Below are 17,251 nucleotides of genomic sequence, written 5' to 3'. Positions count from 1 at the left end.
TCATACGCGGGCATTTCACACGTGGGCATTTCACACACCGTTGATAAAAGACGTTGCGGAAGGGGTCATTGAAGTCTGCAGTCATATTTTTTTTAAGTCCAAAAAGCAGGCAAAGCAAATTGAAGCGAGGTGAACATGGAGAAACACATTAATTCTCTAGGAGTATATAGCTATACATATACCATAAGAAATAATTATTAGTTGGCTACCTCGTTCTCTTTAAAAATATTATAATAAGCTTTGCCCTCTGTATATATTTAAATATATTGTGTTTGTGCATGGTGTTCACAGTGTAAATTAAGAAAAAAAATGTTGAAGTGAGAAAATACGGATGAGGTATAGCCGCCGCTGGTGTTTCTTAGAGTTACTGTACCGGTAGCATATACAGTAAGTAACTCTAGTGCTTCTAATGCGCCTTCCTCCTGTGTCAGGATTTGAAGAAATAAAATGAAAGTATGAATTAAAAACCGTGCGTGCACGTCCGTGCCAACAAGGATGCAGTAAGCTTTTAGCCAGAGTAAAATTTTAAGTGAGAATTGGCAGAGGCAACTCAACAGAAACCTCAAATGATGTGGGTGTCATAACTATGACAATGACAGTTTATGGTGGTGTGTGTGTGGGGGGGGGGGCGAAGTCGTAGGCTTTGCCTGCTGGCAGAGCCTGCGCCCCCCCCCTCCCTCCCGGAAAAGTTCGGAGTGGGCTCGGGCCCCCGAGCCCCCCAAGTAGTCGGCGCCTATGCGCCGGTATGAAATTTTCAGAATTATCGCGAATGACTCTGAGCAAACAATTCGGTCGATCGTATCATTTTGCGCACGCTTTAGCCAAATGCGAATCCGATTATTCACGCTCGCCATGAATATACAAGCACGATTAATTCCGTGTATCCACTGACTTCTCGTGCTGACAGCGCTCAAACATTTCTGTGCAGGGCCGGGAATATAACATGTAACAATTATATTCCAATGCACTTTAACGCCTGTTAATTAGTTGAGGCCGCGTTGCTATTGGTACTCTTTATTTATATCTGAAAGAGGTATTTACGTTTCATACTTGGGAAGATCTCAGTGGTTTCGCGTTCAATTCAAGCTCTACTGCATATTTCTCGACCGTGTTAGCGGCCGGCGTGCACACGAGCCATGCGATACAAGCATGGAAAGAAAATAAGTACAAAATATAATCCAAGGTCACCGCATATGAGCTTCCGCCTAATTAAACAAGCCGCCGTGAAGAAGCGCACTTACGAAACAGTTGACCACGCCCAATCGCCACTCTCGCTAAACCTGTTTTAAAGCTGGTCAAGGAAGTTACGGAAGCCTGCCGTAAGCTGCACCGATTTAAATCGTCTGCGGTGTTCTTGGGCACAATTGCGGGTGGTGAAAAAAAAAAGAAATGTTTCTTACAAACGAAGTGACATTACGCGGAAGAAGCGTTAGCGTTTCCTGCTGCTGAGCGTCTGCTCCACCCGGCTCCACCACGCCCACTTTCGGATTCGGGTAATTTCTTTTTATTTCGCAACAATAAGGCTACTACAACCGTAACAGAGACATTCACAATTCATTTTTTCTGATCTTAGCATGTAAGAGGAGCCAAATGCAAACAGTAGATTGACTATTTAATTTAAAACAGAACGTGAAAGCGCGACGCGTTTCTTAGCGCTTTCCTGCTCGACTGTCGGCAACCTTTCTTTCTCAGCCTCCGCTTCTCCTCCTTTCAGTGCAAGAAGATCCAAATCCAAAACCTGCGCGTTTACAACTATTTGGCAAATCTGTGCTCGCGTGTTTGTTAAATTCGCGGACTCTCCGGAGTTGTTCCCAACTCACGCACTCGGAGGATGACGCGCTCCAAAACGCCGAGAGGTCCGCGAGTGCCGTTCTAGCTCGTGCAGTTAGCAGACGCCGTGTCAAGCGGCGCTGGGGACGACGCAAATGCGTCTGTTGTGGAACCATGCCAGTCGCTGCTGCGGAAGGACTCTCGACTCTCACTGGGATCTCCGTGTTTGGCAGCTGATCGGCCGTCTCTGTACATAAGTTTTTCGTGTGCTTCGGGCGACGAAAGTGACCATGACCGTTGAACACTCTCCCTTGGATAGCCACGCCAAGAAGGTGAGAAGAGTTGAAACCACCGTTAGGCTTAGGACCCGAAGGTCGAGCGGCGTTCGTGGGATGCGGCTCTCTTTCCTTCACGTTGCGGTTTCGGTGATGACGCTTTAGTTATATTTTTGCCCCCGTGACCTGGACGTGCGGCAGCCTGCCACGTTTTTCTTTCTGCTTGCGATCTTCCTTTTGGTCTCCGGGTTTTCTATTTATTCTCCGTGCAGTAAAGAAGCTCGAATGTCACCGGCGTTGGTCGGTAGCGCATGCGGAGGTTGCTTTTGCCGGCGAGCGGAAGTCGCCGAAGTGACGCGGCTTTGCAGCGTTCTCCGGGCATGCGTTCGTGGAAAACGCTGCGATGCATTAGCGGGTTTTAATAAAAATGGCTGTCAAAGTTTGTACTGCTACTGCTCGTCGCCATTTGCGACGAGTACGCGACTGAACGCTGCTCGTGTGCCGATCTTGACGTGCTGCGTAAAATAACGTGGAAGGAGGTAACGCCGTGCCTGCAAACGGGTACAGTATTCACACGTGTGGGGGAAAAAAAGCGTTACAGTCGATTCTTCCTTATTTGAAACCGGCTCCACCCGCCTCGACATCTGTTGTTAGAACGAGCTGAACTAGGCGAAACGCTACCGAGCGACAAAGTTCGCGACCATTTCCTTTCACGAGTTTGTCGTGTTTGCGTGCTTCGCGCTCGTCGAGCGAGAGCGGAAAGCGAAAGTGTAAACTGCACTTTGGAGCTCCCATGCTAGGCGCTGCGTAAACTGAAACTTGCGTTGGGCATTAAGGCCTAGTCTTGAGCTTTTCCAGAAACGCATGCTGAGAGAACGGAAGCCTAGACGGACAGACGCAGCACCTCCGACCCTTGAGCAAAACTCCGGTCGTTAGTGAAAGAACTGGACACAATGTTTAGACGTGATCCAAGAGGATTAATTACTAAAGAGTCTAAACTAATGATCTGTCTCCTCGTTTTGCTTTAGTCAGCTTAATTAGGTTAGGCATTAACGTGGAATTATTGCCCTTAATTTGTACCCACATTTATCGCGAATAACGAAGACAATCTTGATTGTTTGATTGAAGTGTGACATTCTGCGGAAACTTATTTAAAATAATAAATGCTTTGCATCACAATGATTGTGTTCTGAGCTGCACTGAACAGTTCAGACGCCTGTCTATTGCCTGAGCGTGGCCAGTATGCCGTCTGAATCAGAAGTATGCGTCAGGTTAACAGCTGTTGCTTTGAGCTGAACTATGTGAAGGAACTATGTTTTCTATTTTTCTCATTCATTGACGGCACTAAATAGTTTTCGTTTCAAAAGTAATGACAGACTCAATTTATTCAGTGTAAAAGGTGCTGCTAACAGCTGCTTTTTGGGTGGGTGGAGCATGTTTGTGCCTGTTGACTGATGCAAGAATGCTCGTGTGCTCTGCTTTGGGTGCACGGTAAGGAAACCCGTGGGCCCAAGGATAATCCGGAGCCCTCCCACTAAGACATGTTTTATATCTTGTGCGTTTCTTTGGTATGTCACACCCTACCATTCATTTCTTGCTTTTGGTAACCCGGTACAGTGAACCGTCATTTAATGTGGTGCGGTTTTCCTCACGGATTTGCCTTGCTTTTAGTATTCTGTTACAGATGAAGAATTTCACAATGCAGCGTAATTCCTTGCTTTACGGCGACAGAGATGGCTGTCAGGCAAACGGTGCTGTAGCACTATTTTCTCGTGCTTGAATACGAGTATGAAATCTTATGCCTGACATTTCAAGTATGAGATACTGCTTGTCTGACGTAATAATTTCGAACACTTGGCATTCTAAAGCATTCATTTGTGGCCAGGTATGCAGTCACAGTGATATCGCAATTATTGGAGCCTACATGGAACAAAGCGTCAAGGAAGTAGTGGATTATTTCATAATGGGCTGCAGCTAAACTTGTGCAACAAACAGAAGAGCCACCTAAACAAAGGCACAGTGCTGTACGAACAATCATCTTAAAGCTCAGTCACTGAGCTTTAAAAGGATGCCAAAGCAGAGTATCAAGTTATACTGTAGTCGAATATTATGCTTCTGCAGTATACTGAAATTTTCAAGCTTGCCACAAAAGGATGCTTTGTAAGCTGGAAAAAAAAAAACTTGGAAGCAATAGACATATGACGCCTTAAGTCCCTAGCATGAGTTGAACATGTTGGGTGTTGAAGAGGTGCCACAAGCAAGACGAAAGACAGTTGAGTGCTACTGCCATTGATTGTTCAGAGTGCTTCATTGTTGTCAGTCTTTGTGGTGCCTCTTCTGCTGCCAGCATTTCAATTAATAAAATCACCTACTAGCCCAATGCAACGCCATTTTGGAATACATGCCTAGCATGGCACCACTGTGCCGAAACCAGCTTGTCGCAACATTGAGCATTTACCTCGACTAGAGAAAGTAGATGGCAGTGCCATCCTTCAACAGAAAGCGTCACTGGGCTTCGTTGGAAGTCCATGGGGACTCTTTAGAAATGTAATGTCTGCAATTCAGGGGCGGTGCTGTGCTCAGCTCGCTAGAGTGGAAGAACAGCTTCCAAGTCGAGGATTGTTTGAGAATACGGGAGTACGGGGAGTAAGAATCAAGGCTTTGCAACTATAGAAAATATTTTTCTATGTCATAATGAACCATGTGCGAAAATACTTCCGTGACATCACACTGATGTACTGGTGCTAAGGTTTTGGTGTGAGAAAAAATTCATTCTCAGTTTTTCTAATCAGAATTTTTCTTTCAAGTGAGTGAAAGTAGTGTTTTTAAAGGGCAGTTTACCAATGTGGACTGGTTTAATGCGGGTCCTTCCTTATCATATATGTAACTAGGTCAGTCGTCTACTGTTTGCTTCAATACAGTTTAGCAATAGCTGGTGTCGCACTCATGCTGATGGATCGGACAGGAACCCAAAGGACACAAAAATTGACACTTTTGTCTGACTAACCTTTATTGCAAATGCTCACACAAGAACAGGACACAAGTTGACAATCGCCCACTTGTGTGAAATTACATATGGTAGCACGAAGGTAGCTATTGTGCTGATCCAATGTCCTGTTCCTAGATACAGCTTATCAGTGAGCTGTAGCGATGGTGGGCTTTATATATGCATCACCCAAGTGTGCCCTTCATTTGGGTTTTATTGGAATTCTAAACAATGGAACAGTCATAGGCTCGTGCAGCTGAGAATGAGATTGGGAGTCATGATTCCAGGCTTTTGCAGCTGCATTCAGGTGGGTGCAAAATGCAAAGATGCCTATTTGTGCTGTGCTTTGGGTGTAATAGAATCTCGGGTGGTCAACATTAATTCACAGCATCCCACTACAATGCCTCCCATAGCCCTTGTGTTTCTATAAGGGCACAAAACTCAATCAATCAATCAATCAATCAATCAATCAATCAATCAATCAATCAATCAATCAATCAATCAATCAATCAATCAATCAATGTAGGCATTTGGAATATGGCACCTGTGTGTGTTGCGTAAGCCTTTGTTATGTCCTATCTATTCGAGCTGTGATGCATGCTTTTAAAAAATTATGGTTTTACAGGACTGGAAAATATTGGGACATGTACGCTGCTGTGAGCATGTGTTCTTCTAAGCTGATTTAGTGCTGCCTTTTATCAATTCTTTTAAATCTTGATTCCTGCATTACACTGTTGCCTCTAGCAGCTGAGCAGCAACTCTTGAGACTTGAAATGAAAACTTTAAAAGCTCACTCGCTGCTGTGTTGGTGTAAAATTGTTGTTATTATCCTAACGTGGCAGCAGCAGCAACAGCAACAGCAGGAGGAGGCGGTTCGTCAGGTCATCAACCAGCTGAAAGAAATCACCGGTGTTGAGGATCCGGCCATCCTGAGCCAGGCCCTGGAGGCCAGCCGCACGGTCTCGGGCAACTATGACCTCACCCACGCCATCAGCATGCTGGTCGAAGAAGATGGCGGACCCTCCGTGTCTCAGGTAGGGGCCCTCCTTTTCTGTTCACAAATGAGAGTGGGGAAAGGCTGAGGTATGCTGCTGACGACGTATTTAGATTGGTGCTTGTTGTTGAGGCACTTCGGAATGACAAGTAGAATATATTAGTCGAAAAGCAGGGTGTAGGAAGTGTTGTGCTAAGGCACAGTGCACTTTTAAACGGAATGTTTGAGTAGTATCCAGATCAACTCGGTTTTAATGTTTAATTGACTTCATAGGAAAAAATTCACTGACGATTACAATACTCCTGAAAGGGACTGACAGCTGATTTTTAAGGACCTAGTTTTTTTTATGGCGGAATGCAAAGCTCACCCTCGGTAGTGTTTACATCTGCAGCGGTTACTTCCAAAAGAGCATGGATATTTCGTAAGCAGAACTTTCGATCTGTGAAGCCTCTAAAATGTAAGAGTCCCTCCTCCAGCAACGCCAATAAGTGAGAGCGAGGTCGATAGTCCGCCTTGCAAATTGTGAAAGCCGCCCATCATTCTAATTTCACCGGAGTAAGTGTGACTGGTTAACCACCTACATTTTGACCTTGTCAACCACTTTTGAAAATAAAATGCTGGTGCAGTGAGTTTGCATTTTTCCCAAAGTTCATGCTTATGTCATGGCTGGCTGGCCTCTGTCGCCGTTGTTCTATCGATAGATAAGCCAAGCCAACTCGTTGGAAATGAAGGGGAAGGCAGCGTAACTTTTCTGCTCACTACAAACAAAGGCTTAGCTGCACATTATAAGTCAGAAAAAACTTATAATAATAAAAAATATACTGCATTTCAATACTAAGACCAGTAACTGCGTACACTAGTAGAAGGTCACGTGGTGGACCTCTTATACAGCTTCATGTTTTTACCACATGGGGTGCCAAAGGTCATTTTTCATGACTTTTAGTGACGAATTAAAAACATGAATCCACGTTTAATGAAAAAGACATGGCTCACTTTAGCCACTATGATAGGTAATCGTTCGATCAGCATGGTTATTTCAGTTCATGTTCTGAGCGGTTTTCTGTCCCTTTAATGCATCAGTTGAGCACAGCTCTATAAGTGCTTCCATCTCGTGATATATTGGCTGGCGTGGGCAATCTGTATAGTGCGACACATTGCAAATGGAGCGAAGAGTGGCGTGACTGCCTTGCTAATCGGGAGATTGCGAGAGGCAAGTGTGTGGGTGACGCGTGGGCGCAATCCACAGCAGCCACCGCAGACAGACCTCCACTCATGCAGGGCTTTGTTTCCATATATGGTATCGGTGGATGTGCTTGCTGCATGCCATCAGTGAGCAGGTGATGGCGCGGTACTTCGGCATCATCTCGTAGCAGTCATCGCCGCAGAACCTGCCTTGTGTGGCACTATGCTTTCTTCCTCACCCTTTTGCCATACTCTCCTCCTCCGTTTTTCTCCTCACGCTCGCTTTGCTATCGCTGTCTTTCATCACCTGCTGCGCTCCGCGTTCTCTCTTTCATCCATCGTTGTGCTCGTTCGCCCGGTCACGTCGACGCTCAACGCTGGAGCGGGTGCCTAAGCGCTGCGCTCTGAAAAGTGCTTGATGTGATGCATTGCGTAGACCTGCACCGTGTTAGTAAAAAATTGTTTTTGAGGCCTTCGTGGTCAAAATGGAGCTGTAATTAATCCTGCAATACTCATCTGGTGTTTTCGTTAACAGCTGGTGGTGCTATACATATTAAACTAAAATTTTGGAGCAAGCCATTTGTGGAGCTGTGTTTTTGCTGTTTTGTGCAGTACGTTATACAGAAAGAAGGTTTCCTAGTCATTGTAATTATATGGCTAGGGTAATCATGGAGGCTGCCAAAAGTAATTGTTTAGCAGACTCGCTCTGTGAGAATGGGTTTAGTAGTGCTCTCACTAAAAGATTCCCTTGTAAAGGTCATGTTCAATGCTGTCAGCCATGTGGATTCAATTACAGCTTCAGTAATGGCTGGGTTGCAGTATAGGCTGAGATAATCTGTTGAAAGGTTAATTAGGCCACTCTTTAAATTTCGATGTGAATCTTCGGGAACAAAAATTGCTTTCTCTTCGAATCCCATTCTTAATTTACGAGCAGTCCACACTTCACGGTTATTAATGAAATACTCAGTGTAGGTCCAGTCGGAAGTCTCACAGGATGCATCAAGCACATAGTAAACGTTGGGGTTTTTGTGAGTAATTGTGATTTTGAGATGCCAGCTTGGTGCACACACCAAGCTAGCATCTCAGTCTAGCATCTAGCCAGGTGGTCTGGCATTTTGAAGCAGAAGCACAGTGGAGTTTTCATACCTGCCAACTTTCATGATTTTATGAAATGCCCGACTTTTAGAGGTTGTTTAACACTGTCAGAAGCCCATAATTTTGAATTTCAGGTTATATTTTGAAAGAATACGAGTGTAGTCATAGGCAATGTTACTAATGCCTGGGAAACTTCTCTCACTGCTAGCATGCATAAACAAAAAAACATTGCACCACGCACGAAAAAGAGATGTAGGTGTGTGTCACGTAATTCGATGTAACATTTTCTTATGCGTTTATATTGCTAAATGTGATGTAATTATTACATGGAAAGTGTTGCAGACCTGAACCTATTTACCACCGAGCAAGCAGAGTGACTTGCTTATGCTTACGTGACCAGCAATCGTAGTACACCGCATACTTGAAGCACAAAGATGCCCAAGTGACACTGTGTGATTTGGCATAACTTTGCATCCACAAGTTGTAGTATGTGACGTAGGTATTCCGTAGAAAGCAGCCCGGATAAAAACAACCGCACTGCGAAATGTGGGGAGTAAGATTGCTGTGAGCTCCCTACTTCCATAGCGTCTTATGGTCTTGCCTGCTTAGTGGGAACCAGAGTGCGGTAACTTTCAAATTTCGAGGTTGGGAGGTCTGAGTGGTACAAATGCTCTCTGTTCACTGGCCCCTGCCTGCAGGTTGGCGCAAGGCCACAGGTGGCGGGCGACGGGGCCGCGGCGCCTGGCAACCATCCAGGGGCAGCCACTTCCCCGCAGAAGCGCCCTGCCAAGGTCATTGACCTCACGGGAGAAGGGGACGACCTCCAGAAGGCGATTGCCCTCTCCCTTCAGGAGCAGCAGGTGGGGGGTTACTTGTGCCTACAGCCTCCCTGTCAGGCTGCTGCTACCACCAGTTGACCAGATGCCATTCGGTACAGAGCAGTAGCAAACAGAATGAGAGCACAAGAAAAAGGTGTAATGGTGCGGTGCTTCTTTTTCTTGCGTACTTGTTCTGTTTCGGACTATGATACAGTATGCAAAAAAAAAAAGATCAGGGGAACCCAGTCACTCAATTTATTGCTTGTAACAACCAACCAAGCCAGGGGAAGCGTAGGGGAAAAGTTCAGTGCTTTTTCAATTGAAGTGTAAAAATAAAATGGAGTGGAAAATGAAAGCGCAAGAAAAGACAACTTGCCGCTGGTGGGAGGCGAACCCTTTCTGCCGTCGCCCTGTTTAATGTGGTCATACAATAGGCCCAAGTTTTAACATTTGTGTATCTACGTGCGAGCATTATTTGGGCTTGTTGTTCTCATGGAGTCGTTTCCAGAAGTCTCACCCGCTTGTCGCACTCTTGCTGGTTTCTGCTGGCAGTCTTGCTTTTGGAGCGTTCCCTTCAAGGCAATTCGAGATTAGGTAGCGCTACACTTAGAGCCCTAAAAGAGACTTGCATGTGTGTGTGTGTGTGCGTGTGCGTGCGTGCGTGTCTGTGTGTGTGCGTGCGCGCCTGTCGATGCTTTATTCATTGCTTTGTTTGTGCTCTTACCTGCACGGAATCATGCATTACCAACCCACCCAAACTGCTATGCTTACTAATAAAAGCTAACTGCAACGAAATCGTGGGCAATGTAAAAAAGCTTCATTTTAGATGTTGCAAGTATAGAGGAGCCTCCAGGCAAAATTTTATGTTTGAAATACAAGTAGACACATAACAAAAGGCTTGCAAAAATAGACATTCTTGAAACCAAAACTAAAGAAAAAAATCTGCCATTACCGCTTGCCAAAAGTGATGCACGACTCAGAGCGCATGGCTTTTTGGCATGACTTCCGAGACCAGGCACTGCCGTAAAGAATCTCGGAGATGAGCTGCTGGAACTCAAGTCATGCCCACTAACTACAAGATGCTTTAGGTGCGAGTGATAGCGTGCGAGCGTGAGGTGAGAAGGATGATAGCTTGATAAGTGACATCCTCGAAAGTGAACAAGGAGAAAGGGAGGGAGCGGAGCAAGTTCGTGGTAATGGGATCAAGCCTGCGTGAGGGGAGGGAGGGAGGGTGGCAGGCTGGCACACGTCTCCTTTTCTAGTGCGATTGCGGCTGTGCATGGCCGTCAGCGTCGTTGAGTGCACACTCAGCCCACTCAACCTGTTTTAGAGGTAACCTACTGCATGTGCAAAGACTAGGCGAGCTGAGGTGGCATGGCATCGTGCATCAGATGCGCTGAGGGTCACATAATTTTGAGTCTCAGAGTCGCATTGAAGCCAGGCGCAGATGAAGGATTGGCTGCCCACGGCTGGCACTTTTTGTGGTAGCGTCATCCCGCTTCGGGTGACGCTATCAGCCATTGGGAAGGAGTGGACACGAAAGCATGGCTGACTTTGCTTCATATCGCTGATGTGAAGATATCGTCGACGTGGCATGAAACCGTATCTTTCGTTGCCGACTCTCAAATGCAACAAAAAAAAAAATCTTTTTTCATTCAGATTTGTTTTTTCCCATTGCCCAATGAGTCGGGGAATTTTGCAGCCCCTTCTGTGTAAGAATAATCCATCAGTGACTGTACTTTATTTGCGTAAAAGGTCGAATTTCAATATAATGAAATTTTGATATAACGAAGCAAATTGCCAATTTTACTGACTTAGTTGTGTCGATGTTTAACTGCGTGTATTTTTTTTTGCATATGAGCCACAACTCCGCAGTTAGAACACTCCGGAAAAGAAAAAATCCACGGATATAGCCCACAGAAATAACTGCATGCAATGCCTGAGCTTTTGTAAAAACAATCTCCATTCACATTTGCACGAATCGTCCGCAGCACGTCTTTGGCCAGCTGCTCTGTTACTCACCTCTTCTAAATTCACATATAACTCGCACCCTGACTTCACTGCTAGATTTTTCTAAATGGTTTCGTCTGTGCACTTGCATACTGGAACACGATAAGCTCGCATGTAGATGAAAAGCCTTAAGCTGAATTTCCTCAACAGAGCATAAACTGCCATTGTTGCGTAGCAACATTAGCCTTTCACAACATCGCAAAGACGCACGACGGGCAAACACAATATGCCCCCACAGCCTGAACCAGCGCAAAATTTTAGCTAGACGAAAGTACAACAGTGGGCAAGAGCTTGTGAACAAATTTTATGTGCAGCGGTAGTTGTTGCAAACATTGAATTTGCACTCTTGCATGAAAATATCTTAATTGCAGCAATTAGAAAATAAACTGACTCCAGAGACCAACCTGTTTTCTTTTTTTTTTCAGTCAAGGAGCCAACTTTTCTTGGATTTGTTAACAGCTGGCTTTTTGTGCAACTCCCACAGCTGTCCAAACTATTTGCGTTGAGATCATTCAACGCTAGTCACTATTCACTTTGACTTCGCTTCGAACCAAAAAATTGATATTTGCGCAAGCCCAGTTTTCAAGCTCATAGTGTAGCAAACTACATTATGACCTACACACTCCTACAAAGTTTAGGAGTGTAGTAAACTCTGCAAGCCGCTGTTGCGGGTCGGTGGCGATAGAGTTCACTGAAGCAGCAGGCTTTCGAATTTAAGCTAAACGAATTTTCTTGCCATGGCAATGTCGGTTTCTCGCCAGGACTTTCCAGCGCGTTTGAATTAGGCAAAAAAGTTGAATTAGCTAAGCTAAAGGGTCCTTAGAGCATAGCAGGTCAATAAGGCATTACATGGCCTAGGGGGACCAAAACAACCGGCAAGATGTGGAACCTGGCACAAGCAAAGACTTGTGGTGGCCTGCAGGCTTGTATGTAAAGGAAACTAAATGCCATCATATAGGTCGCAGTGTTTCTGGTTATTCCAAGTGCGATGATGCATTCTCTCCCAAGTGTGTTGTTGCCATTTTGCAAACGGTTGGAAATAAGAGTAACTGTCAAAGGTATCTTGGTGGTAGGCTTTCCTTTCGTTCGAAGAGGACGTACACTGCAGCCCACTGTTTAACAAAGTGCAAGGGTTTATGGCATCTGCAAATTTTATTTGGCCCCTGGCAAGAGTACAGTCGCCGGCCTTTGCAGCAGATGACCTGTGGTTGGTGGCGCTGACAGCTTTCTACGACCCTATGGATAGCTTCTACTAGCACTGGAAGCTAGAATGCCACCAAAGTGAGAGTTGCACAAATGAGTGTTTGTCCCTCTAAAAACACACAAGACTGCACTGAGAATGATCTGCTGCCGGTGGTTCGCACTTTATTGATTTCATTAACTGGTGAACGCTGTTGTGGAGTCGTCGGAACGTGGCTATGTGTAGCTTAAGCAGTCGATGAAGCTTGTGGTTCTGGAACGTGCTTCCAGGTGGCCGGCGTTTCTGCGGAGGAGCAGGACATCAGTCGGGCCTTGGAGCAGAGCCTCGGAGGCAAACGCAAGCGGGGTGCCGAAGCCTGGCTGGACCCGGCCAACCCGTATGAACGCCGGCGGCTGGGAGACTGGCCCGTGGGCATCAAGAACGTTGGCAACACCTGCTGGTAAGCACCTGCGGGTTGGCTTGATTTTATCTAGATAAGTGCGGACATGACATATTCAACTTGTCATTCTGTCTGAGTTAACATTTTCCTGCCCTCGCCTGCTTCCATCGATTAAGTTCTTTATAGATCATTGCAAATTTGTGTTTTGCTGCTCCCCGAGCAGCTATCGGGCAGCTAGCACCATTTAATAGGTTATATAGAAACAGTTTCTTTAGTTTCACTTTTCTGATTCCTGTTCTTTTTTTTTTTTTTTTCTGTACAGTGATAACCTTCGAGTGTCACGGTGGCGACAGAACATCTGAAAGAAACATGTTTTTTTTTGTCAGAGCGAAGCGCTTCCTATCATTGCTCTAGAGGTGCTAACCTTCTGTGACTTCTAGAAAAAAAATTCTTATTGTACTGCCGTCCATCGGCTTCCACCAAGACTGATCTTTTGCTTCGCTCTATGACAGCTGCCACCACGGTAGTCCAGCACTACAGTAGAACCTCGTTGATACGATCCCATTAGTTACGATTTCCCAGCGCCAATGTTTGCGATCGAGAACACGAAATAATCGGCCAATACGGCTACGCCTCTTTTTTAGTGATTCATATATTCCCGAAAATTCATATATTCCCGAAAAACACGCTCTTTCGGAACCCACGTTCAGTACGTCACCAAACTGCCATCGTAAAATACATTTTCCGGCCGCTAGATCCCACGTTAACAAGAAAACATATACAGTGTGTGTGGTCGAGAACAGAAGCTACTTGCTTCAGCATCTTCCCCGCAATACTCGCCTGCTATCTCTCGTGAAAACGCCGGTGCGCACTCATTTTTTTATTCTGGTATTGTCGAATCTCCTCCCAGGTCATCGCACGCTGCATTCCCAGCTATTGCTGCCAATGCCATTGCGATAAGCATCTTCCCCTATCTGTTTTACAGCCTGTAGGGCGTAGTGCTTTGATGCATCCAACGCCAGTGCTCGTGAGTTCTCTCCAAAGTGAAACAATCTCCAAAAGTGATTACCCAAAAATACTGCTGCGTGACCCTTGGTGCAGCGAGGCACCGCACCATGCAATCCCGCATAAGTGATTACTTGAGTAGTACTGCTTCAATGAAAAATTAATGTTACATGCTTCTGTCGCGCAGTTTTGCTCTTATTTCTCTGGGTTTTTTATTCTTCTTTTTGGGTAATTTGAAAAAACTGCTTAATTTGAAAGTCTTTTCTGTGGACCGGTGGACTTAGAGGTTTTAATGTACTTCAATCATTACACGGGGCGCTCACACACTGGGATGCTGCCGCATCTGTCTCTTTTTTGTGAGATGCTCAAGAACTAACGGAATCGTGTCTCGTGAACTAACAGTCAATCACTGCAAGTTTCTCACTCGCTTTTTTTTTTCTTCTTGACGAGTGGGCACCGCTGAGTTTGCTTGTGGCCACTCGCACGGCACGCTTTGCTTTCATAATGGCTGTGTGTCCTGGCGCCATGTTCTCTTATGACCCACTTCTTTTCTTTTTTGTATACATGCATTCGCCCTGAGGCATTCGTTTATGGCGGTGTTAGGCTGGAAGAAGTCTGGAAAAAGACTGGAAAAAGTTCCATGCTTATGGCCCTTCCTTAGTAGTTCAGACGTGGCCTAGGGGCTGCCTCACGCTACGTACTGTCTTTTTCTGGAATTGCACCCTTGGCAAGTTACATGGCAAAGTGGAAAATGAAGTGGCGCATTTCAAAGTATGGGCCTAGTTCTGTCAAACCTATTTACAGAAAAAATAAGCTGCGTGAGCTCTACTGAATTTGTGAAAAATTAATTATACTAGTTCGTTGACACATTCAACAGTAAACCATTTGTGAAACTGCACACATCGAAAAATGTTCTTGTTGCTTTTCCTTCACCTAAATATTTACTTGCTTGTTTTAAATATAAGTCGCACTCTGTGAAGAGTTTAAGCGGAGACGTGGGTTCCAAGACAAAGTTTGTTAATTTTGGTGTGAATTTTATGATGTTTAACAGTATTGTTCTGTTTTTTCTGCTGATCGTAGATATCTAATTAGATTTTGTATGTCTGCATTAGAGCAAGCAACACCAAGTTCTTAATTCAGAAATCCAGTCTATTTCTTACAGGACTTTTCAAAAACATCACTTTGTCAAAAGCGAAAACAATGTATATGGCGAGAATGCCAGAGTAGCTCTAGCCGGTGATGCTGATTTTATTGTTCTGAGTGCACTTATAATGCGAAAATGCAATGTTATTGCTAATTTTCATTTCTAATTAGGGCCAATTACAATTAAGCAGTTAACTTTAGAAATAAATAAATAGCGTCATCAGATAGATCTATTCGATATGAATAAATTGATACCAAACTTTTTGCTTGTACTTAGAACATAAGAAGATGCTCCGTAAGGCAGAATGCAGTGCCGAAAAAAAAAAAAAATTAAACTGAGAAAAACGAATCTAAACTTTCAGTCCACTGTAACTTTTATTGGCCTAGCAATATGGCAATTTGAATTGCATCACCATGTAGCCATTTCCTTCCGCAACAAGTTCATCACATACATGTGACCACTGTGTAAAAGTAACAATGAAATATTTGCTGCAACATCATGCATAGTCCTAGAAAGCAATGCAAGAAACCTAGCACTATCCACTTCGCATTTCTCTTGTATAGATCCTTGTTGAACAGGGCGCACACAATTGGGATCTGTGTTGATAAAGTTTTGCAGCGTTCGTGGCTAGAACAAAACATGTCCTCTGCAGAAAGTTTATGGCTGCAACAAAATATCTGGATCAAATCCCACCAGTGGCAGCCATATTTCGATGGAGGCAAAATGCAAAAGCTTCATGTACTCCTGTTGTGCCACCAGGTGATCAAAATTAATCCAGAATCATATTGTGGTTGTGGCACATAAAATCCCAGGATTCAAATTAACAAAAAACATCTTCTGCACGTTCACACAATTGTGCATTCAGCACTGGTCACACCCAGACCTGTAGTAGCCCGGGACTGTAGGCAGAGTCCGTTGTTGGCTTGTGCCTTTTTGCAAGCTTGCTTGTCGCAGCATTTCTATTCGTGCGATTCATATCAGACATGTGAAGCCTCCAACAAGCCTTTCCAAGGCTTCGGCTCACCATTCGCGAATGCCACAGGTGGAGCACTCCATCACAAACTTCATTGATTTTCCTGGGGGAGCAGTGGGGCCCGTAGCAGAGACCGGGCCTGCTCTCCTGGCTTTGGTGCCAGGCTTTTCGTACGCTTCCCTCTGCGACTTTTCAAAAGCATTGTTTAATGCTCCCCTTTGAGCTAAATAAACGTCCTTCTGGAAAAACACATGCAAAAATCGGTAGGCAAGAGCTGCAGAGCTAGCGAATGAAAGCAAAGCATGTACATACACACAGCGTTATAATCTCAGGTGCCCTCCTGGAGCAGTACTTGTAAAAAAAAAATCCAGTCTATTGTCGCAACAACAGAAGCACCCAGCAGCAAAAAGTGCCCCGCGACTTCTACAACACCAGTCAGAACCTTGCTTAGAGCCCGTACTCCTTGGTAGGATCCTTTGAAAGCATCGCCGCTTTATTGCTGCACCCGGGACACAGCACTAGTCCAATGAACTCTTGTACGATGGATAAATCCATAATTGCAAATTCAGTTCCGCTGTCGTTGACGTCCTCTTTCGTGTCAATACGCAGCGGCTAGAACTTTTGCTCCATTGCAGACTGCGACGCCAGGCACGTTTTCATGTTACTGGCGATCGCTGCGTGCTCACTACTTTCTTCAGTTGTGAAGAAAATGGCGTGTACACGATCTGTGCGCCCACGCGAGGCGTGGGCGGATGAAGTCTTGACTCTAGACATGCCAGGTTGCAGCTCGGAACTCAATCCAACAGAATCTCCAGGCAGAATCTCCAGGCAGACCAGCAACTGGCAACTCCAGGAGTATGACAGGCCTAGCAGCCTTCCATCGCACATTCCATAGCCCTTTCGCGAACGCTTGATGCGTAGTAACTCTGAGTCGACGACCTCCTCCAGCCATTTGGGCAGTGAAATAGATGCCTTATCCAACGTCATCGTGAAGCAAGTGGCTGAACTAACAGACAGCATAGACAGCAGCACGATAAAACCAGAGACAGAGAAACAAACATAGTGAAACATGAGAGCGGTCATGTGCGCGCCAAACAGCGCCAGACCAATAGGAGCGAGGCACGAGGGGTGTGCATGCTTTGGCCAATCAGCGGCACGGACGCATCCTTCAGAAACGATGCAATAGGGTTGATTTCCCTTTGCCGACGCTGATTTGAACCGGCGCAAAATTTGCACAAAGAAAACGGCTTCAAAACAAGCGCAAGATGGCAGCCACCGGCCACCGCATTCACAAATTGTGATGGCCGAACATTTTTGGTCAATTTTTTCTAATTTCGTATCCACCCTGGCCCGTATAAGTGCGATTTTTTATTATTTTCCGATTAAGTTTACCTTCTAAATTTTGCGGAGGGAATCTTG

General features: G+C 45.2%; 1 protein-coding gene across 4 annotated transcripts in view; it reads left to right on the top strand.

Moving 5' to 3' along the window:
• The first annotated feature begins 1,686 nt into the window (after window positions 1-1,686).
• LOC142583276 (ubiquitin carboxyl-terminal hydrolase 25-like) overlaps window positions 1,687-17,251 on the top strand; it is an 86,051-nt gene continuing 70,486 nt past the window's right edge. For 2 of the 4 annotated variants that reach the window (XM_075693673.1, XM_075693671.1), the window contains exons 1-4: window positions 1,688-2,102; window positions 5,874-6,065; window positions 9,001-9,162; window positions 12,601-12,770. In XM_075693673.1, the coding sequence (XP_075549788.1) occupies window positions 2,061-2,102; window positions 5,874-6,065; window positions 9,001-9,162; window positions 12,601-12,770 (566 nt within the window). In that variant the 5' untranslated portion in view covers window positions 1,688-2,060. Of the gene's footprint in view, window positions 2,103-5,873; window positions 6,066-9,000; window positions 9,163-12,600; window positions 12,771-17,251 lie in introns of all 4 variants that reach the window. The other 2 variants (XM_075693672.1, XM_075693674.1) reach the window with 2 other exon arrangements.

Source organism: Dermacentor variabilis, chromosome 5 (assembly GCF_050947875.1).
Source record: "Dermacentor variabilis isolate Ectoservices chromosome 5, ASM5094787v1, whole genome shotgun sequence".
NCBI lineage: Eukaryota > Metazoa > Arthropoda > Arachnida > Ixodida > Ixodidae > Dermacentor > Dermacentor variabilis.
This window is presented reverse-complemented; position numbering and strand designations above follow the sequence as displayed.